A 24284-nucleotide genomic window follows, 5' to 3' on the forward strand; every position below is an offset into this window, starting at 1 on the left:
TACTGTTCTATAGTAGTACTACACTGCTGCTGCTGCTCTAATGGTACTGTTCTATAGTAGTACTACACTGCTGCTGCTGCTGCTCTAATGGTACTGTTCTATAGTAGTACTACACTGCTGCTGCTGCTCTAATGGTACTGTTCTATAGTAGTACTACACTGCTGCTGCTGCTGCTACTCTAATGGTACTGTTCTATAGTAGTACTACACTGCTGCTGCTGCTGCTCTAATGGTACTGTTCTATAGTAGTACTACACTGCTGCTGCTGCTCTAATGGTACTGTTCTATAGTAGTACTACACTGCTGCTGCTGCTGCTGCTCTAATGGTACTGTTCTATAGTAGTACTACACTGCTGCTGCTACTCTAATGGTACTGTTCTATAGTAGTACTACACTGCTGCTGCTGCTGCTCTAATGGTACTGTTCTATAGTAGTACTACACTGCTGCTGCTGCTCTAATGGTACTGTTCTATAGTAGTACTACACTGCTGCTGCTGCTGCTGCTCTAATGGTACTGTTCTATAGTAGTACTACACTGCTGCTGCTGCTCTAATGGTACTGTTCTATAGTAGTACTACACTGCTGCTGCTGCTACTCTAATGGTACTGTTCTATAGTAGTACTACACTGCTGCTGCTGCTCTAATGGTACTGTTCTATAGTAGTACTACACTGCTGCTGCTGCTGCTCTAATGGTACTGTTCTATAGTAGTACTACACTGCTGCTGCTACTCTAATGGTACTGTTCTATAGTAGTACTACACTGCTGCTGCTGCTCTAATGGTACTGTTCTATAGTAGTACTACACTGCTGCTGCTGCTCTAATGGTACTGTTCTATAGTAGTACTACACTGCTGCTGCTGCTCTAATGGTACTGTTCTATAGTAGTACTACACTGCTGCTGCTGCTGCTCTAATGGTACTGTTCTATAGTAGTACTACACTGCTGCTGCTGCTGCTCTAATGGTACTGTTCTATAGTAGTACTACACTGCTGCTGCTGCTGCTGCTGCTCTAATGGTACTGTTCTATAGTAGTACTACACTGCTGCTGCTGCTCTAATGGTACTGTTCTATAGTAGTACTACACTGCTGCTGCTACTCTAATGGTACTGTTCTATAGTAGTACTACACTGCTGCTGCTGCTCTAATGGTACTGTTCTATAGTAGTACTACACTGCTGCTGCTGCTGCTCTAATGGTACTGTTCTATAGTAGTACTACACTGCTGCTGCTGCTCTAATGGTACTGTTCTATAGTAGTACTACACTGCTGCTGCTGCTACTCTAATGGTACTGTTCTATAGTAGTACTACACTGCTGCTGCTACTCTAATGGTACTGTTCTATAGTAGTACTACACTGCTGCTGCTGCTGCTCTAATGGTACTGTTCTATAGTAGTACTACACTGCTGCTGCTGCTGCTGCTCTAATGGTACTGTTCTATAGTAGTACTACACTGCTGCTGCTGCTGCTGCTCTAATGGTACTGTTCTATAGTAGTACTACACTGCTGCTGCTGCTGCTCTAATGGTACTGTTCTATAGTAGTACTACACTGCTGCTGCTGCTGCTGCTCTAATGGTACTGTTCTATAGTAGTACTACACTGCTACTGCTGCTCTAATGGTACTGTTCTATAGTAGTACTACACTGCTGCTGCTACTCTAATGGTACTGTTCTATAGTAGTACTACACTGCTGCTGCTACTCTAATGGTACTGTTCTATAGTAGTACTACACTGCTGCTGCTGCTGCTCTAATGGTACTGTTCTATAGTAGTACTACACTGCTGCTGCTGCTGCTGCTCTAATGGTACTGTTCTATAGTAGTACTACACTGCTGCTGCTGCTCTAATGGTACTGTTCTATAGTAGTACTACACTGCTGCTGCTGCTCTAATGGTACTGTTCTATAGTAGTACTACACTGCTGCTGCTGCTGCTCTAATGGTACTGTTCTATAGTAGTACTACACTGCTGCTGCTGCTGCTGCTCTAATGGTACTGTTCTATAGTAGTACTACACTGCTGCTGCTGCTGCTGCTCTAATGGTACTGTTCTATAGTAGTACTACACTGCTGCTGCTGCTCTAATGGTACTGTTCTATAGTAGTACTACACTGCTGCTGCTGCTCTAATGGTACTGTTCTATAGTAGTACTACACTGCTGCTGCTGCTGCTCTAATGGTACTGTTCTATAGTAGTACTACACTGCTGCTGCTGCTGCTGCTCTAATGGTACTGTTCTATAGTAGTACTACACTGCTGCTGCTGCTGCTCTAATGGTACTGTTCTATAGTAGTACTACACTGCTGCTGCTGCTGCTCTAATGGTACTGTTCTATAGTAGTACTACACTGCTGCTGCTGCTGCTGCTCTAATGGTACTGTTCTATAGTAGTACTACACTGCTGCTGCTGCTCTAATGGTACTGTTCTATAGTAGTACTACACTGCTGCTGCTGCTCTAATGGTACTGTTCTATAGTAGTACTACACTGCTGCTGCTGCTGCTGCTCTAATGGTACTGTTCTATAGTAGTACTACACTGCTGCTGCTGCTCTAATGGTACTGTTCTATAGTAGTACTACACTGCTGCTGCTGCTGCTGCTCTAATGGTACTGTTCTATAGTAGTACTACACTGCTACTGCTGCTCTAATGGTACTGTTCTATAGTAGTACTACACTGCTGCTGCTGCTGCTACTCTAATGGTACTGTTCTATAGTAGTACTACACTGCTGCTGCTGCTCTAATGGTACTGTTCTATAGTAGTACTACACTGCTGCTGCTGCTCTAATGGTACTGTTCTATAGTAGTACTACACTGCTGCTGCTGCTGCTGCTCTAATGGTACTGTTCTATAGTAGTACTACACTGCTGCTGCTGCTCTAATGGTACTGTTCTATAGTAGTACTACACTGCTGCTGCTGCTCTAATGGTACTGTTCTATAGTAGTACTACACTGCTGCTGCTGCTCTAATGGTACTGTTCTATAGTAGTACTACACTGCTGCTGCTGCTGCTGCTGCTCTAATGGTACTGTTCTATAGTAGTACTACACTGCTGCTGCTGCTGCTCTAATGGTACTGTTCTATAGTAGTACTACACTGCTGCTGCTGCTGCTGCTCTAATGGTACTGTTCTATAGTAGTACTACACTGCTGCTGCTGCTGCTGCTCTAATGGTACTGTTCTATAGTAGTACTACACTGCTGCTGCTGCTGCTGCTCTAATGGTACTGTTCTATAGTAGTACTACACTGCTGCTGCTGCTGCTCTAATGGTACTGTTCTATAGTAGTACTACACTGCTGCTGCTGCTCTAATGGTACTGTTCTATAGTAGTACTACACTGCTGCTGCTGCTGCTCTAATGGTACTGTTCTATAGTAGTACTACACTGCTGCTGCTGCTGCTCTAATGGTACTGTTCTATAGTAGTACTACACTGCTGCTGCTGCTGCTGCTCTAATGGTACTGTTCTATAGTAGTACTACACTGCTGCTGCTGCTGCTGCTCTAATGGTACTGTTCTATAGTAGTACTACACTGCTGCTGCTGCTGCTCTAATGGTACTGTTCTATAGTAGTACTACACTGCTGCTGCTGCTGCTCTAATGGTACTGTTCTATAGTAGTACTACACTGCTGCTGCTGCTGCTCTAATGGTACTGTTCTATAGTAGTACTACACTGCTGCTGCTGCTGCTCTAATGGTACTGTTCTATAGTAGTACTACACTGCTGCTGCTGCTGCTCTAATGGTACTGTTCTATAGTAGTACTACACTGCTGCTGCTGCTGCTCTAATGGTACTGTTCTATAGTAGTACTACACTGCTGCTGCTGCTGCTCTAATGGTACTGTTCTATAGTAGTACTACACTGCTGCTGCTGCTGCTCTAATGGTACTGTTCTATAGTAGTACTACACTGCTGCTGCTGCTGCTCTAATGGTACTGTTCTATAGTAGTACTACACTGCTGCTGCTGCTCTAATGGTACTGTTCTATAGTAGTACTACACTGCTGCTGCTGCTGCTCTAATGGTACTGTTCTATAGTAGTACTACACTGCTGCTGCTGCTGCTCTAATGGTACTGTTCTATAGTAGTACTACACTGCTGCTGCTGCTGCTCTAATGGTACTGTTCTATAGTAGTACTACACTGCTACTGCTGCTGCTGCTCTAATGGTACTGTTCTATAGTAGTACTACACTGCTGCTGCTGCTGCTCTAATGGTACTGTTCTATAGTAGTACTACACTGCTACTGCTGCTGCTGCTCTAATGGTACTGTTCTATAGTAGTACTACACTGCTGCTGCTGCTGCTCTAATGGTACTGTTCTATAGTAGTACTACACTGCTGCTGCTGCTGCTGCTCTAATGGTACTGTTCTATAGTAGTACTACACTGCTGCTGCTACTCTAATGGTACTGTTCTATAGTAGTACTACACTGCTGCTGCTGCTGCTGCTCTAATGGTACTGTTCTATAGTAGTACTACACTGCTGCTGCTGCTGCTGCTCTAATGGTACTGTTCTATAGTAGTACTACACTGCTGCTGCTGCTCTAATGGTACTGTTCTATAGTAGTACTACACTGCTGCTGCTGCTCTAATGGTACTGTTCTATAGTAGTACTACACTGCTGCTGCTGCTCTAATGGTACTGTTCTATAGTAGTACTACACTGCTGCTGCTGCTGCTGCTCTAATGGTACTGTTCTATAGTAGTACTACACTGCTGCTGCTGCTGCTGCTGCTCTAATGGTACTGTTCTATAGTAGTACTACACTGCTGCTGCTGCTGCTGCTGCTCTAATGGTACTGTTCTATAGTAGTACTACACTGCTGCTGCTGCTGCTGCTCTAATGGTACTGTTCTATAGTAGTACTACACTGCTGCTGCTGCTGCTGCTCTAATGGTACTGTTCTATAGTAGTACTACACTGCTGCTGCTGCTGCTCTAATGGTACTGTTCTATAGTAGTACTACACTGCTGCTGCTGCTCTAATGGTACTGTTCTATAGTAGTACTACACTGCTGCTGCTGCTCTAATGGTACTGTTCTATAGTAGTACTACACTGCTGCTGCTGCTCTAATGGTACTGTTCTATAGTAGTACTACACTGCTGCTGCTGCTGCTGCTCTAATGGTACTGTTCTATAGTAGTACTACACTGCTGCTGCTGCTGCTCTAATGGTACTGTTCTATAGTAGTACTACACTGCTGCTGCTGCTGCTGCTCTAATGGTACTGTTCTATAGTAGTACTACACTGCTGCTGCTACTCTAATGGTACTGTTCTATAGTAGTACTACACTGCTGCTGCTGCTCTAATGGTACTGTTCTATAGTAGTACTACACTGCTGCTGCTGCTCTAATGGTACTGTTCTATAGTAGTACTACACTGCTGCTGCTGCTCTAATGGTACTGTTCTATAGTAGTACTACACTGCTGCTGCTGCTGCTGCTCTAATGGTACTGTTCTATAGTAGTACTACACTGCTGCTGCTGCTGCTCTAATGGTACTGTTCTATAGTAGTACTACACTGCTGCTGCTGCTGCTGCTGCTCTAATGGTACTGTTCTATAGTAGTACTACACTGCTGCTGCTGCTCTAATGGTACTGTTCTATAGTAGTACTACACTGCTGCTGCTGCTGCTGCTCTAATGGTACTGTTCTATAGTAGTACTACACTGCTGCTGCTGCTCTAATGGTACTGTTCTATAGTAGTACTACACTGCTGCTGCTGCTGCTCTAATGGTACTGTTCTATAGTAGTACTACACTGCTGCTGCTGCTCTAATGGTACTGTTCTATAGTAGTACTACACTGCTGCTGCTGCTACTCTAATGGTACTGTTCTATAGTAGTACTACACTGCTGCTGCTACTCTAATGGTACTGTTCTATAGTAGTACTACACTGCTGCTGCTGCTCTAATGGTACTGTTCTATAGTAGTACTACACTGCTGCTGCTGCTCTAATGGTACTGTTCTATAGTAGTACTACACTGCTGCTGCTGCTGCTGCTCTAATGGTACTGTTCTATAGTAGTACTACACTGCTGCTGCTGCTGCTCTAATGGTACTGTTCTATAGTAGTACTACACTGCTGCTGCTGCTCTAATGGTACTGTTCTATAGTAGTACTACACTGCTGCTGCTGCTGCTCTAATGGTACTGTTCTATAGTAGTACTACACTGCTGCTGCTGCTCTAATGGTACTGTTCTATAGTAGTACTACACTGCTGCTGCTGCTGCTCTAATGGTACTGTTCTATAGTAGTACTACACTGCTGCTGCTGCTGCTCTAATGGTACTGTTCTATAGTAGTACTACACTGCTGCTGCTGCTGCTCTAATGGTACTGTTCTATAGTAGTACTACACTGCTGCTGCTGCTGCTGCTCTAATGGTACTGTTCTATAGTAGTACTACACTGCTGCTGCTGCTCTAATGGTACTGTTCTATAGTAGTACTACACTGCTGCTGCTGCTCTAATGGTACTGTTCTATAGTAGTACTACACTGCTGCTGCTGCTGCTGCTCTAATGGTACTGTTCTATAGTAGTACTACACTGCTGCTGCTGCTGCTCTAATGGTACTGTTCTATAGTAGTACTACACTGCTGCTGCTGCTGCTGCTCTAATGGTACTGTTCTATAGTAGTACTACACTGCTGCTGCTGCTGCTACTCTAATGGTACTGTTCTATAGTAGTACTACACTGCTGCTGCTGCTGCTGCTCTAATGGTACTGTTCTATAGTAGTACTACACTGCTGCTGCTGCTGCTGCTCTAATGGTACTGTTCTATAGTAGTACTACACTGCTGCTGCTGCTCTAATGGTACTGTTCTATAGTAGTACTACACTGCTGCTGCTGCTCTAATGGTACTGTTCTATAGTAGTACTACACTGCTGCTGCTGCTCTAATGGTACTGTTCTATAGTAGTACTACACTGCTGCTGCTGCTGCTCTAATGGTACTGTTCTATAGTAGTACTACACTGCTGCTGCTGCTGCTGCTCTAATGGTACTGTTCTATAGTAGTACTACACTGCTGCTGCTGCTGCTGCTCTAATGGTACTGTTCTATAGTAGTACTACACTGCTGCTGCTGCTGCTGCTCTAATGGTACTGTTCTATAGTAGTACTACACTGCTGCTGCTGCTCTAATGGTACTGTTCTATAGTAGTACTACACTGCTGCTGCTGCTCTAATGGTACTGTTCTATAGTAGTACTACACTGCTGCTGCTGCTGCTCTAATGGTACTGTTCTATAGTAGTACTACACTGCTGCTGCTGCTGCTCTAATGGTACTGTTCTATAGTAGTACTACACTGCTGCTGCTGCTGCTACTCTAATGGTACTGTTCTATAGTAGTACTACACTGCTGCTGCTGCTGCTGCTCTAATGGTACTGTTCTATAGTAGTACTACACTGCTGCTGCTGCTCTAATGGTACTGTTCTATAGTAGTACTACACTGCTGCTGCTGCTGCTCTAATGGTACTGTTCTATAGTAGTACTACACTGCTGCTGCTGCTGCTACTCTAATGGTACTGTTCTATAGTAGTACTACACTGCTGCTGCTGCTGCTGCTGCTCTAATGGTACTGTTCTATAGTAGTACTACACTGCTGCTGCTACTCTAATGGTACTGTTCTATAGTAGTACTACACTGCTGCTGCTGCTCTAATGGTACTGTTCTATAGTAGTACTACACTGCTGCTGCTGCTCTAATGGTACTGTTCTATAGTAGTACTACACTGCTGCTACTGCTCTAATGGTACTGTTCTATAGTAGTACTACACTGCTGCTGCTGCTCTAATGGTACTGTTCTATAGTAGTACTACACTGCTGCTGCTGCTGCTCTAATGGTACTGTTCTATAGTAGTACTACTATTTGTAGATCATACAACCTCACTTTAAAAAAATGATACTATCCCTTTAAGACCCTTAAAAAGTATTAAAAAGTCTTTTCATGACTTTATAAAGTCTTACATTTTGAAGGTATTTTTTCTGAATTCGCTGTCCAAGAGTTTGAGTCTTAAAAAACATTGTAAAAGTGTGTGAATTTATTCATTTTATTAAAAAACAAAGATGAACCGGTGCATGAAAAAGAAAAGATAAACTAGAGAATTCATTCCCTGAAGGGGGTGAAAGCTGAATGAGCTGAATAAGTTGTTGAAACGATGCAGAATTAAGCATCAAATGATGAATAACGACCAAGTCTAGAACTGATCAGTTAAAGGTGCAGACTGAATTAAATGTGTTTGGTAGTTTGTCTTTCTGACCAATGTTGACCGTTTTATTGCAGATACTGCACTTTGCCTTGGTTTTACTTAGTGAAGAGTTCCAGTCCTTGAACTCGCGTGTTCGTTTGATGAAGTACGCAGGAGACGTTCAGTTACAAAATTTTAGATATTTATTTTTAAAAGAATCAACTAGGAAAAGAGATTGTGTACAGAGCTCCGGACCAGACTAAGTCTCCCTGACCAACACGCCGCAGCAGCATCAGTTCACCAAGTCTGATGCTGTCTCCTGTCCCTGTCCGGTTTTATAGTTACTGATTACACAAATGCAAGATATGATGTAATTGATGTAATGTGCATCCTCATTGGCTGGAGTCCATACGCCATGACCTCGTGTCTGACCCCAATCTCATGCTTGGTGCTGATCAGCTGTTGATAGCTCCTGAGAGAAAGAGAAAAAGACAAGACACACAACCCTATGCATTCGTCAGCTTTCCCCTGCGTCAGCTGACTATCACAGTTACACTAGGTACCAAGACCAGATAGCCCAGTTGTTTATCAAACAACCAGAACACTCAGTCCGTGTGTGTATCTGCTACTTCCCCTGTCATGTGTATGTCATTCTCTGGGCTGTAAGAGCAAAACACAGTAATTACACCAATTATAGAAAAGTTGATTACATGCTTCATTATTAATCTGATTGTCACAAACTTATCAAATGTCTGAGGCAAATGTCAATAGCCCAAACATTATAGCAATATATGATTTTGGGGTAAATATCACAACATGAGTAAACTAGAGAATGCTGCATTTCCTGAAGGAAATACGGGTGAATGCTGAAAGCTGAAAGCTGAATGAGCTGAATAAGTTGTTGAAACGATGCTGAATTGGGAAGAAATTGCTGAGTCAATCTTGAAAAGATGAAACAACATCTGAAGAGTAAAAGTAGAACAAAGACGGAGGCTATGGAGGTAACAACAGTTTAGTTTTATTATCAAACATCTGGTCAAACATCTGGTCACACTGAGCATGTGCAGACAGTCTCATGACATCATCAACTCAGTCACATGACATCATCGACACATATAAAAAAGGCTTAGCGGTGTTAGAGGCATCTGATTGGTCGGTTCGTCTCCTCCTGATGACATCATCAGGGGGGTGTGGTTTAGGATCCTTTAGTGTTTCTGATCATGGCCTCCATCATCGTCCACTGCTCTGGAGTCACCTGGACAACGGCATCGTTAATGTTACATGACATCATTAAACATTACATCATTAAACATGACATCATCATGAGTTGATCAGATGAAGCGTCTCACCCTGCGCAGCTCGTTGAACTCTCCCGCCATGGACACGTACTCGCCTCCGTCGAACCGGACCACCTTAAACCAAGACACAGAACTTTACTTACAGGGATACGCCAACATTTTTTATGCTTTTCGTGTCTTGCCTCACTCCCGAGTCCATGACCAGCAGATAGACACCATCCTTTCCACTGTGCGTGCAGTAACAAGGGAGATAGAGCCGTATCGCCCGTAATTAGCTTAGCTCAAACACTGGAAGTGTATGGGTAGTGTTAGCCTGCCTCCTACCTAAAGTCGCTAATTAGCTTAGCTCAAACACTGGAAGTGTATGGGTAGTGTTAGCCTGCCTCCTACCTAAAGTCGCTAATTAGCTTAGCTCAAACACTGGAAGTGTATAGGTAGTGTTAGCCTGCCTCCTACCTAAAGTCGCTAATTAGCTTAGCTCAAACACTGGAAGTGTATAGGTAGTGTTAGCCTGCCTCCTACCTAAAGTCGCTAATTAGCTTAGCTCAAACACTGGAAGTGTATAGGTAGTGTTAGCCTGCCTCCTACCTAAAGTCGCTAATTAGCTTAGCTCAAACACTGGAAGTGTATAGGTAGTGTTAGCCTGCCTCCACCTAAAGTCGCTAATTAGCTTAGCTCAAACACTGGAAGTGTATAGGTAGTGTTAGCCTGCCTCCTACCTAAAGTCGCTAATTAGCTTAGCTCAAACGCTGGAAGTGTATAGGTAGTGTTAGCCTGCCTCCACCTAAAGTCGCTAATTAGCTTAGCTCAAACACTGGAAGTGTATAGGTAGTGTTAGCCTGCCTCCACCTAAAGTCTCTAATTAGCTTAGCTCAAACACTGGAAGTGTATAGGTAGTGTTAGCCTGCCTCCACCTAAAGTCTCTAATTAGCTTAGCTCAAACACTGGAAGTGTATAGGTAGTGTTAGCCTGCCTGCTACCTAAAGTCGCTAATTAGCTTAGCTCAAACACTGGAAGTGTATAGGTACTGTTAGCCTGCCTCCACCTAAAGTCACTAATTATCTTAGCTCAAACACTGGAAGTGTATGGGTAGTGTTAGCCTGCCTCCTACCTAAAGTCGCTAATTATCTTAGCTCAAACACTGGAAGTGTATAGGTAGTGTTAGCCTGCCTCCACCTAAAGTCGCTAATCAGCTTAGCTCAAACACTGGAAGTGTATAGGTAGTGTTAGCCTGCCTGCTACCTAAAGTCGCTAATTAGCTTAGCTCAAACACTGGAAGTGTATGGGTAGTGTTAGCCTGCCTCCACCTAAAGTCGCTAATTAGCTTAGCTCAAACACTGGAAGTGTATGGGTAGTGTTAGCCTGCCTCCACCTAAAGTCGCTAATTAGCTTAGCTCAAACACTGGAAGTGTATAGGTAGTGTTAGCCTGCCTCCTACCTAAAGTCGCTAATTAGCTTAGCTCAAACGCTGGAAGTGTATAGGTAGTGTTAGCCTGCCTCCACCTAAAGTCGCTAATTAGCTTAGCTCAAACACTGGAAGTGTATAGGTAGTGTTAGCCTGCCTCCACCTAAAGTCTCTAATTAGCTTAGCTCAAACACTGGAAGTGTATAGGTAGTGTTAGCCTGCCTCCACCTAAAGTCTCTAATTAGCTTAGCTCAAACACTGGAAGTGTATAGGTAGTGTTAGCCTGCCTGCTACCTAAAGTCGCTAATTAGCTTAGCTCAAACACTGGAAGTGTATAGGTACTGTTAGCCTGCCTCCACCTAAAGTCACTAATTATCTTAGCTCAAACACTGGAAGTGTATGGGTAGTGTTAGCCTGCCTCCTACCTAAAGTCGCTAATTATCTTAGCTCAAACACTGGAAGTGTATAGGTAGTGTTAGCCTGCCTCCACCTAAAGTCGCTAATCAGCTTAGCTCAAACACTGGAAGTGTATAGGTAGTGTTAGCCTGCCTGCTACCTAAAGTCGCTAATTAGCTTAGCTCAAACACTGGAAGTGTATGGGTAGTGTTAGCCTGCCTCCACCTAAAGTCGCTAATTAGCTTAGCTCAAACACTGGAAGTGTATGGGTAGTGTTAGCCTGCCTCCACCTAAAGTCGCTAATTAGCTTAGCTCAAACACTGGAAGTGTATAGGTAGTGTTAGCCTGCCTCCACCTAAAGTCGCTAATTAGCTTAGCTCAAACACTGGAAGTGTATAGGTAGTGTTAGCCTGCCTCCACCTAAAGTCGCTAATTAGCTTAGCTCAAACACTGGAAGTGTATGGGTAGTGTTAGCCTGCCTCCACCTAAAGTCGCTAATTAGCTTAGCTCAAACACTGGAAGTGTATAGGTAGTGTTAGCCTGCCTCCACCTAAAGTCGCTAATTAGCTTAGGATGGGGACTCGGGAGTGAGGCAAGACACAAAATTTTTTTTTTGGCGTATCCCTTTTAAACTTTTTTTTTCTTCAACCAAAAAAATAAAATGTTGGCATATCCCTTTAACTGATCCAGTCTGACTCACCGCTCCAGACATCCAGGTGGCGAAGTCGCTGCTCATGTACGCCGCTAGGTTGGCGATCTCTGCTGGTTGCCCCAGGCGACCGGTGGGGATTCGACCAATCATGGCCTTCTCAAACGCTCCGGTCGGGTCCAGGCGGCTGAACGCGCCCTGAGACAACAAACAAACAACACATAAACAAACAGGTAAACAACGACATCATCACCTGTGGTCAGGTGACATCATCACCCGCGGTCAGGTGACATCATCACCTGTGGTCATGTGAGCGTTACCTTGGTTCTGATTGGTCCGGGCTGGATGATGTTGAACCGGTGACCGTAGCGACCCCACTCTGCAGCCAGAGACCTGGTGCACACACAAAGGTATCAGGGTTACCATGACAACCACCCACAGCATCACATCAGGAGAAAGGTCAAAGGTCAGACTGACTTGTAGAGCGCCTCGACGCCGGCCTTCGCCGACGCACTCGGGGCCACGAAGCCAGAACCCGACTCAGCGTAGATGGTGGTGATGGCGAGGAACGAGGCGCCTGCAACACGATGAGAAACACCATGAGAAACAACATGAGAAACACGATGAGAAACAACATGAGAAACACCATGAGAAACACCATGAGAAACACGATGAGAAACAACATGAGAAACACGATGAGAAACAACATGAGAAACAACATGAGAAACAACATGAGAAACATGAGAAACACGATGAGAAACACGATGAGAAACACGATGAGAAACACGATGAGAAACACGATGAGAAACAACATGAGAAACACGATGAGAAACACGATGAGAAACAACATGAGAAACAACATGAGAAACAACATGAGAAACACGATGAGAAACAACATGAGAAACACGATGAGAAACACGATGAGAAACAACATGAGAAACACGATGAGAAACAACATGAGAAACAACATGAGAAACAACATGAGAAACATGAGAAACACGATGAGAAACACGATGAGAAACACGATGAGAAACACGATGAGAAACAACATGAGAAACACGATGAGAAACACGATGAGAAACAACATGAGAAACAACATGAGAAACAACATGAGAAACACGATGAGAAACAACATGAGAAACACGATGAGAAACACGATGAGAAACACCATGAGAAACACCATGAGAAACACGATGAGAAACGACTGGACCGACAGCAGCTTAGGTGCTGTTGATCCAGACCATAGACCTGTATAAAACGGTATAAACCAGTCCAACCAGTATAAACCAGTATATAAACCAGTATAAACCAGTCTGACCTTTCTGACTCTGGATCAGCCTCTTGCCCATCTCCAGGGTAACGAAGGCCGTCCCGTTGAGGACGATGTCGGTGATGCTCTTCCAGCCGTTTGGGGACAGACGCTCCGACGGACACACGAAGTTTCCTGCTGCGTTGTTGATGATCACCTGCACCAATCAGAAGACACGGTGCTGTGATGTCATACGCTACGCTGTGATGTCACACACTACGCTGCACTGTGATGTCATACGCTGCGCTGTGATGTCACACGCTGCACTGTGATGTCATACGCTACGCTGTGATGTCATACTGTGACAGGGAAGTGCTAACGTAACAGACGCTCTGAGAATCATGTGAACAAACCAGACACATAAAAATAAAATAATAAAAACCTGGAACATTAGAGGATGTGATTCTGTGTGGTTGTGTTTCTCTACAATAAACTGTTGAAATATCTGAAGTTTGGTTTGGTCGACTACCCACTGCAAAAACTCTAAATCTTTCCAAGAATATTTGTCTTATTTCTTGTCAGAATGTCTCATTTCTAGTCAAAACTAAACTCTTTCCACTTAAAATAAGACTAAAACCTAAAAAAATAACTTGTTTTTAGATCATTTTCACTTGTTTCAAACTAATTTTCACTTGAAATAAGTAGAAAAATCTGCCAGTGAAAGCAAGTTTTTTTGTGTTTGTAATAAGAAAGAAAAACTTGCTCCACTGTCAGATTTTTCTACTTATTTCAAGTGAAAATCTGCTTGAAAGAAGTAAAAAGTGTCTAAAAACAAGCTGCTTTTTATGTGATGAGTCTGATTTTAACTTAACTTACTTTTTAAGTAGAATGAGATTTGTTTTGACTAGAAATAAGACAAATATTCTTGGTAAGATTTTGAATTTTTGCAGTGCTGTTGTGTGTCCCGACCGTGAGCTGTGGCTATTAGCTTAGCTCGTTAGCTGGTATTTCCTCCATATTCTACTACAGTTTCTTTATCAGATTGATTTAATGCTGCCTGTTATTGTTGGGATGCTGCTGCCCAACTCCTGCTGCTCATGCAAACGGAGCCAAGAGTTTACTGCTAAATAACCTAAAGAAATCCTAGCTAACATGCTAATTAGCTTGCTCTTCTACGACCGCATTGCATTGTGGGATACGGGAGTAGTGTACATTGCTTGTTTACTCAGTGTTGCGGTGCATTGTGGGTGTTTTGTCGTCCACTACATAGTGGATGAAATTAATGGCAGAGAATTAGAACAACACTACAACATGTTGAACACACTATATAGTTAGTAACTACATCTGTGATAGGAGGAGATTTACTACACAGCTGTATGTATGTATGTATATATATTTATATATAATATGTTCAGTGTGTGTGTGTGTTTAGCTGTTTATGTTCAGTGTGTTGCTTTACGTCAGGAAGTCCGGTCAGACTCTCGATCTGGTCGACACAGCGAGAAACGGCCTCGGGGTCTCTGACATCACACTGGACCGCATGGACCTAGAGACAGAGGGGAGGGGAGGTTAGACTGGATTAGACCGGGTCAGACTGGGTCAGACCGGGTCAAACCGGTCCAAGATTCAAGATTCAATATTCAAAAGTTTATTGCCATGTCAACAAGTAGAAACAAGTTGATAGGAATGTGTCTTGGTTTTTGCTCTCACAGAGAAACAATACAATAAAATACTCCCACCACATACACCACAATAAATAGTACACACAATACCACACAATACAATATACAAGGACCAGTTGTGGTCCTGACTCTGGTTCTGGTTCTGGTGTCACCTTGTTTCCCGTCTGGCGGCTGATCTCCTCGGCGGTCTGCTGCAGGACGTCCAGCTTCCTGAGGACAGACAGACACAAACAGCTGATCAGCCTCAGACCTCATCTACACTGGGGACACGTCCACACCACTAAATTAACTGAACATGATCCTAATGAAGAATGATGAAAAGACGTTGATAAACTCTGACAAACAGGCAGTGAAACAGTGAAACAGTGCTACAGCTCAGACCTTCTGCCAGAGCTTCAGAGTAGTTCTCACAGCCCGGACGAAGCAGCACCAGCTTATAAAGAACTTTAGTTTTATCAGACTGGAATAACTAAATGAGTTTAAACATAGATGGGCCACCAACATGGTATTTAGGGAGGTATTTTTCTCTTAGTTATATAATACATGTGTTCTTGCATTCAAACAGAAGTGGAACTCATCACCGATCTGTCTGCTGGTCTTTACATAGATCACATCACTCAGACTTCTCTCCTTCAGACCTTCTGATAACTTTCTGTATTCTTGTATTGTTACTCTGAAGTGGCAGACGGCCTGTCTATCCACAAGTTGGTCCAAACCAGAAGCCGGTTTTGCCGGTTTGGTGGAATTGTACATTTCCGTTTCCATGGTTTTCAGTCGTTGTCATAGTTGCGGTAAACGCATGGATCTATTAACGCTGGTTTTAACACGGATGATGTCAGTCTGTGTGATATCCACTGTTAAAAGCTGCTGTGATGATCCATGCGCTTTACAGATGTACATTGAAAAAAAAAAAAAAAATCCATGCATTTACCACGACTACCAAAACCATGGAAACGTAAACATAAAATTCCACCGGAAGAGCAAAACCGGCAAAACAGGCTACGTTGTTGACGTTCGGAGAAAGATGGATACTTTTAGTTTGAACACAATAAAAACGTTTCTAGTTTCAACTCAGTCACATGATGTTTCACTCTGACCTGCTGGCGATGACGCACTGCGCCCCCAGCTGGGACAGCGTGGTCGTCATGGCGCGGCCTAGTCCGGTCCCTCCTCCCGTCACCAAGGCAACCCTGTCCTTGAAGCTTCCCGCCGGCAGCATGGGGCCTTCAGCCGCCGGGAAGAACCCGGACTGAACCGGACCGGGACCGGACCGGAGAGCAGCACCGCTGTGGAAACACGACTAAAACACAGAGAGAGAGAGAGAGAGGAGGTGTCAGTGGTGAAGGGGGCGGAGCCATGGAGATGACTCATCATCATCATCACCGACTGTTGTTACACACATTAACATTTCTTTAAGTATATTTTTTGGCGTTTTTGCCTTTATTTGACAGCATAGTGAGATAGACAGGAAAGGGGGAGGCAGAGAGAGGGGGAATGACATGCAGGAAAGGACTGCCTGACGCGGGATTCAAACCGGGGACGCCTGCGTTGAGGACTGTAGCCTCTACATGGGGCGGCCGCTTTAACCACTGCGCCACGCACTGCCCCTCACATGAACATTTCTGTGATGTCACAACTTGGAATCAACTGGTTTCCTCCTGGGTCAAGGAAGGAAGGAAGGAAGGAAGGAAGGAAGGAAGGAAGGGAAAGAAGGAAGGAAGGAAGGAAGGAAGGAAGGAGGGAAGGAAGGGAAAGAAGGAAGGAAGGAAGGAAGGAAGGAAGGGAAAAAGGAAGGGAAAAAGGAAGGAAGGAAGGAAGGAAGGAAGGAAGGAAGGAAGGAAGGAAGGAAGGAAGGAAAGATAGAAGGAGGGAGGAAACAACAGATTCAGTCAAAAAGGAAGGAAGAAGAAGTAAGGACGAAGGGAAGGAAGGGAGGAAGGGTAAAAGGATTGTGGAAAGAAGACAAGGCAATTTTATCTGTATAGCCCGTTTTTACCACCAGTTTGTCTCAAAGGGCTTTACATCCCATCATAACAACATCCTCTGTCCTTAGACCCTCACATCCACTGAGGAAAAACTCCATAGAAAACCCTTTTAACAGGGAAAACCAGGAGAAACCTCAGGGTGAGCAACAGAGGAAAGGAAAAGGGAAAAGAGAAGGAAGGAAGGAAGGAAGGAAGGAAGGAAGGAAGGAAGGAAGGAAGGAAGGAAGAAGGAAGAAGGAAGAAGAAGGGAACAGATCAGGTCAGTGTGACCAGAAGGAAACAGGTTGAGACGCTGGATCGAGTCAATACAACAACAACAACAACAACAACAACAACAACAACAACAACAACAACAACAACAACAACAGTTTGTGTTTGCAGATCAAAGGGACAAATGTTACTAATCACTTCATTAATAACTGATCAGCTCTTTGATCCTGGTGATCAATAACTGCTCGTGCCCGCTGAGCTCGTGCACAGAGGAGAGGAGAGTAGGTGAAAGGTGAAGGTGCAGGAAAGGAAGGAGGTTTGACTTCAGCGGATCGACAGACCATAATAACCAGACTGCTTATTGATGACGTGACGTCACCGTGTCCCCCTGTGACGTCACCGTGTGGTCTCCTCACCCTGTGCAGTGACGTCTTCATCATCATCTTCATCCTCCCGCACCAGAGTCTCGATGCTGCTGCTGTCGGCGCCGCCATCTTGGATCTGGATCACACCAACTCTCCCCCCCCCCCCCCCCTTCACAGTGGCTCAGTCCGGATCAAACCAACTCTCTCCTCTCCCCCCTCTCCTCCCTTCTCAGTGGTTCAGTCCACATCACGTGTTACCGTAACGGCTCTAATAGACGACGTCATCGGTGAAACTCGGTCTACAAACTGACTTCATCGTCAGTCACCGACACCGTGGGGTGACGTCAGCTGATCGGTTCTGGATCGATCCCGGGTCTGATCGATCCACTGCGTCGGTCCGGGGCTTCTACGTCACCCGGCGGGGCTTTTATTGTGAAGAGCTTCCGGTCTGCTCGGTCAGTTACGGTATCGAACCGGATGGTCCGACCGGCGGAGCGCGAGCCGCTGGTCCAGAACAGCTGATCGATCAGGAACACAGAGGAACATAGAGGAACTCTGCTCTACAACACAATAAAGGGGTAACTCATTTTTTTTTTTTTTTGTCAAAAATGAGATTTTGTCATTTTTGGGACATTGCAGGTTCTGCTGCATCATGTGGACAAATATCTTGACTCAACTTGATCTTATCTGGGATATATTTATATCTGAGGTGGTTTTCACTGTAAAAAGCTGTGGTGAAACAACAAGAGAACACAGTGACTAGAGTTACCTTCTTCTCTCTGTGTATAGATGTTCAACAGGCTGCTACCATTATGAACCAATAGGAGTTAGTTTCCTCTTTCTTGTGTTGTATGACCAGCTTATATTTAGCCTCAATGCACAGACAGACAGAGGTAACTCTGAAATAAGGTCAAATGTTAAGTTAGAGTTAAATATTTTTACACAGCTAGACTAATAACTTGCAAAAGCAAAAGCAAGGATTTGACCCATTTCCAGAATCCTCAGTTCAATACAGTTGACTGGACAACAACAATACTTTAAACTCATTTCTCTCAGAACTGCTCTGAGGAGTTTTAACCCTTTGTTCCATTGTAGGGCAGAGCAGCTGATCGATCAGAGGAACAGCTGATCGATCAGAAACACAGAGGAACAGCTGATTGATCAGGAAGCAGCTGATAGACAGATGGAGGACCGGGACCAGGACCAGGACCGGGTCTCTGGACCAGAACTGGTCCTGGTTTTCAGCGGGAAGCGGAAGTCTGGGAAAGACTACGTCACCACCCTGATCCAGGAGCGGTGAGTAACGTTATCGATTATTGATCAGACAGAAGTTCTGATCAAAAGTTCTGAACAAGGTGGCAGAGATCGATTAGAGCTGGACCGGGTCTCTATTAGACCAGAGGACTGTAACTGTGAAGCCAGTGAGCTACATCACCATGGTAACAGATGCTGAGCTCATCGGATAAAGTTGATCATTTCACTGTGATGCTAAAAGTAAACTAGGATGAATTCACCTCATGTGGGAACTTCAGCTGAAGAGGCTGTAGAGGAAAGTGAATGTAAATGTTTGTACATGTTTGTAAATGCTCACACAAGCTGTGATGTTGTGAATTTCCCTCCTTCAGGATTAATAAAGTTAATTCAATTCAATTCAATTCAATTCACTTCACTATTGCATGATCAAAACCACATGACATCTCAAATGTCCAATCAGAGGTTTGGGAGGGAGTGAACAGTCTTCAAACCGGAGGCATCCTGTTGAAGACCACCACAATGCTAGTTTACATAGCTGGGTTTGGACAAAGTTAATGTTAAGGCCATAATTTATTTAAAAACAACAATATTATTGCAATTTTTTGTCAAAATGTGTTTATAATATGTTGATGCAGTGAAATATATCATATAAATGAATGTATTTCAGATCACAGTGGAAAAGAAGAGTCAGGCAATGAGACAAAACCAGGGAAAGAAAACAAGACAGTTTTATTAGTAGAGCCTGTTTTTATAAACAGTTTCAGTTTGTCTCAAAGGGCTTCACATGGAGAAGAACCAAATAGTGAAGTCGACCAGTGGACAAAAGACAGGATGAGGGGAGACATGACTGAGGATGAGGTTGTTGACCCTAAGGCCACTCTGTAGCGAAGGGTCAAAGGTCACCAGTAGAAAACCATAATATTAACAGTAAACAAGGCAGAACGAGGACAATAAGTGATGTTATTGAACACTGGTTTGTAATCTAGCTTTCATCATGTAAATGAAAATGACTCTCAAACAGAGTTTTTACTGTCCCACATCAGGGAACAGAGGGAGATCGCTGAGAAAACTTTGCAGTCAGAGTTTAAATATGTTATATATTATATATATATATTATATATATTCAGAAAGGTACAGGATGTAGATGAAAGAGTTTGCTTCATATCGCAACATCCACCAGTTTCCCAACCTCATCTCTGGTCAAACCCGGAAGAAGTCGGTTTTGCCGGTTTGGTGGAATTGTACGTTTCCGTTTCCATGGTTTTCAGTCGTTGTCATAGTTACGGTAAACGCATCATGGATCTATTAACGCTGGTTTTTAACACGGATGATGTCAGTCTGTGTGATATCCACTGTTAAAAGCTGCTGTGATGATCCAGATGCCTTTTGCACATTTTCATTGAGGAAAAAAAAAAAAAAACATGCATTTACCACGACTACCGAAACCATGGAAACGTAAACATAAAATTCCACCAGAAGAACAAAACCGACAAAACAGGCTACGTTTTAGATGTTAAAGGGGTTAGTTAACCTATGGAACACTTTACCCACTCACCTGAACCTGCAGACTGACACAAACTCCTTTAACAGAGGATTAAAAGCAACACAACAATGTTCACATGTATAAATATAAATATGTTACTATTTTTACTGTTAGATCATGATTTGTGTTGCTCAATCTCCTCTCGTTGATCTTGTGCTCTGTGTTTTTAGATTTTTTTATTGTTTTTCAACAAAGACACAGAACATACAATTTGCCATCATATCAGTTACAGAAATAGATAAAATAAAATAAAATACAGTATTGCCATCCATCAATTCTTCCAGCCGACCGCCCCCTATACACCCTCACAGCTCATATAGGTGCCCCTCCCCATGTTGCTCCGCCTACACACATTTCACCCATTAATGTAGTCACGGTCATATCAGTATCCTACGCACTAACAGATTAAAAACAAAACAATATGGTAGTGTGTAAATGGCACACTGCAAACAAGGACACTGAAGGATTCATCTCAGGTGGGCGTGACCATTGTAAGGATGGTCTGTATTTTTAGATTAGCCGCCTATGGACTGGTGTTGAAAATTAGCACATGTGCTAAACACACTCAAGCAGCATCTGTTCTGTCCACTGGAACAGTCTCAATGTATCTGTGACGTCCATATCAAATAAATAAACACAACATAACACAACGTTCAGAAAAAGGAAAAAGGTGGATAAACCAGAAGTCAGAATTTAACAGATGTCCCACATTGATCCTCTTCTCTCTCTGGTTCTGGTTCTGGTTCTGGTTCTGGTTCTGGTTCTGGTTCTGGTTGCAGTCTGGGTCCGGCGGTCTGCGTCGTGCTGCGTCTGTCCGGGCCGCTCAAAGGCCAGTACGCCCAGGTGAGAACTACACATCGTCACCATGGTAACATCACATCACTATGGTCTGTCCGGTCACCATGGTAACTGCTGGTCTGGTCTGGTCTGGTCCCACCACCTCAGGAACACGGTCTGGACCTGGACCAGCTGCTGGGTCCCGGTCCCTACAAGGAGCGTTACCGCGGCGACATGATCCGCTGGGGCGAGGAGCGCCGCCGCCGCGACCCCGGCTTCTTCTGTCGCCTAGCAACCAGCGGCGCCCGGCAACCAGTCTGGGTGAGCGACGCTGTGCTCCGATTGGTCGGTGGTGAGACCAAGGTTACCTAACGCTAACCCTTTAATTATAGCTTAGTTTTATTTAGTTTTGACTTCTTTTTCTCTAATTCACTTAGTTTTTACTAGTTTTTAGAGCAGGTTTGATAGTTTTAGTTAGTTTTTATTTTTTTCTAAACGCTTAGTTTTATTTTTTATTAGTTTTTTCATACTTTGGGGTATTTGTTGGTTGAAGGATTCAAAAAGATCAGAGCAAGTATTGTGTAATAAAACTCAAAAGACCATTTAACAAATGTATACAGTTACTGCAGTTTTTTGACATACCAGTGCAGTAAAGTAACAACAGGCTTACAGTACTTTACTGCACTACCTCACATGTTGTATTGTATTTAACATAAAGTAGCATAAAGTGAACACAGCAAATGTTTTGGACATTTAAAGCGTTTTATCTGGTAGACAGCTGATAATATACTTCTCCACCTCGGCTTGATGCTGATGTGCTTAGCTTTTCTTAGAGCTCTGTAAAAGAGAGTAAGGACAGCATTGGTCCAATGGCAGCGCCTCCTGGTGGAGGAATAAAAGAACTGACATCTCTGCATTGTTGGTGAATGAGCAGTGTGGTGTTTTCAATAATTTAAGGACATTTATAGATCACCCACGTTAATAGCATCATTGAGGATCCTTTACAGATAAACATTAACACATAGGAGAGTAAAAAAACAAAAACAGTTGTCTACATTAATGTTTCAATCTACATTTTGTAATAAACAAATTATAAGTATAACTTGATATGACCAAGACACCTAAAAACAAAAACACGGCCGTTTTCATCAATTTACCAGCAAGTGGGCAACACACATACATTGGAGTGAATGGGTTTTCTGGGCGCTTTTGCAATACCCACATCCTGCCACTAGGGGCACAAAACCCTTAAACCCTTAAACCCTTAAACCCTTAAACCCTTAATGGTGGTGTCCTTACTCTCTTTTACACTGCTCTAGTTGGTCAGTGGTGACGCTGCTCCCTGATTGGTCGGTGGTTAGTAATGCTGCTCTGTGATTGGCCAGGTGGTGAGTGACGCGCGGCGCCTCAGCGACCTCCAGTGGTTCTGGTCTCAGTTTCCTCGACAAACTCGAAGCGTCAGAGTTCAAAGTTCAGAAGAAACGAGGAAACAGAGAGGATGGAGCTTCACTACAGGTGAGACACAGACACCTGTCTGTCTGTTCACCTGTCTGTCTGTCTGTCTGTCTGTCTGTCTCTACCTGTCTGTCTCTATATGGAAGAATTATCCTATCTTTAATCAAGTGCATAGATTTTCAGTTTGAGAGCATTATTCCATTCACACAGCTCCTTCGCGTGCTCAGATTTTTTCTCCTCGTGCTCATATTTTGTGCTCGCACTTAAATATCTGCTGCTTTTTTTCAAAATGTGCTCCAACTCAAAAATCACATGGCTGTGCTCACATTTCTCCTTCTTGCACACAAAAAGTTTGCTCGCATTCAAAAATGTGCCCTGTGCTCGCGCTCAGATCTAAGTGCACGCGCTCAGATCACATTCGTGTGAGGTCAAGGTGCTGCTCAGACTCAAAGCTGACCTGCCGTGCGTTTAATATATTGTGTTACGCCAGCCAATAGGGAGACAGCTAAACCGTGGCCAATCATGTGACGGATGCCGCTTTGGGTGCGTTCGTTTTCTTTTTCAGTGCTCTGTAGGGGCGGGTAGCCGATATGGTCTGTTTGTGGTCAGTTTGTAAAAGTGCTTCTCTCAAAATACACCAATTTAGCCAGCTATTTGAATCATCACCTATTTAAGACGCCAGCATATTTAGGTAGAGTTATCGCAATTTAGATGACATTAGAATGCGAGCAAAATGTTTGTGTGCAAGAAGGAGAAATGTGAGCACGGCCATGTGATGTTTGAGTTTGAGCACATTGAAAGAAAGCAGCAGATATTTAAGTGCGAGCACAAAATGTGAGCATGAGGAGAAGAAATCTGAGCACGTGAAGGAGCTGAAATTATGCTCTCAAACTGACAATCTATGCACTTGATTAAAGAGGATCATTCTTCCATATCTCTACCTGTCTGTTTCTCTACCTGTCTTTCTCTACCTGTCTGTCTGTCTCTCTACCTGTCTCTCTCTACCTGTCTGTCTGTCTCTCAGGAGTGGACGATGCTGAGTCAGAGTGCGGGTTGGACGGCGGCGTGGACTTTGATTGGCTCATCACCAACGAGGCCGACGCCCCCTCGCTGGAGCAGCAGCTGCAGCCAATCCTGAGGCTCGCAGAGCAGGCAGTGACATCATCAGGCCTGACCAGCAAACCGTCTCCATGACGACCAAGAACTCTTCCTCATATCAGCTGATCAACGACCAGACCGGTCTGAGTCACCTTTACCTGCTTGTCACCGTGGTAACAGGAGCAGCAGCGGTCACCGTGGTAACAGCAGCAGCGGCGGTCGATCCTGTTCAACAGGAAGTTGTTGTCCCTCCAAAATAAAATGTTGGATCAAATATTTTATAATCTCGTGTGTTCGTTTTTCTGTTTCCTAAAACGCCGATCAGACGTTACTATGGCGACTAGAGGATTTAACATTTAAAAGAGTTTGACTCTCAGGAATGAACATCGTAGATATCAACAACGTCTTTCTGACTGGTCCTAACTACATTCAGAATAGTTGGGAGTTTTTATTCCAGATCTCTGTAATTCAGTTTTACCTCTTGTCAAAAAGAACATTTCAGATCCACAACTCCGTTCTTCCTTCACTGTAACATTCATGTGTATGGGGTTTGTCATTACAGATATCTACAGTTCAGTTGCAGATATCCACTATGTGAATTACAGATATCTGTAACTGAATTACCACTAGTACTAATTCTAGTTTGAGATATCTACAACTTCATTCTGACTAGTCATAATTCCAGTTACAGATATCTACAACGTCATTTCGCCTGGTCAAAACTTAATTTCCGAGTTCCATTGTTCACTATA

General features: G+C 43.8%; 2 protein-coding genes across 2 annotated transcripts in view; one reads left to right on the forward strand and one right to left on the reverse strand.

Annotated features, from left to right (window-relative positions):
- pmvk (phosphomevalonate kinase) overlaps positions 1–23670 on the forward strand; it is a gene marked incomplete at its 5' end in the record, with an annotated part of 187148 nt that extends 163478 nt beyond the window's left edge. The window contains 5 exons of the mRNA XM_083990401.1: positions 18600–18701; positions 20982–21045; positions 21148–21300; positions 22365–22494; positions 23459–23670. Of these exons, the coding sequence (XP_083846527.1) occupies positions 18600–18701; positions 20982–21045; positions 21148–21300; positions 22365–22494; positions 23459–23628 (619 nt within the window). The remainder of the gene's footprint in view (positions 1–18599; positions 18702–20981; positions 21046–21147; positions 21301–22364; positions 22495–23458) is intronic.
- decr1 (2,4-dienoyl CoA reductase 1, mitochondrial) lies at positions 9171–17556 on the reverse strand. The gene is made up of 10 exons (XM_083989345.1): positions 17457–17556; positions 15943–16145; positions 14998–15055; positions 14623–14709; positions 13233–13380; positions 12392–12491; positions 12235–12307; positions 11966–12112; positions 9516–9578; positions 9171–9421 (listed from the first exon to the last, which is right to left on the reverse strand). Exons 1-10 carry the CDS (start codon positions 17532–17534, stop codon positions 9362–9364), a joined length of 1017 nt encoding a protein of 338 aa, XP_083845471.1. The 5' UTR covers positions 17535–17556; the 3' UTR covers positions 9171–9361.
- Positions 23671–24284: the final 614 nt, after the last annotated feature.

This window comes from Trachurus trachurus (genome assembly GCF_905171665.1).
Source record: "Trachurus trachurus genome assembly, chromosome: 16".
NCBI classification, from domain to species: domain Eukaryota; kingdom Metazoa; phylum Chordata; class Actinopteri; order Carangiformes; family Carangidae; genus Trachurus; species Trachurus trachurus.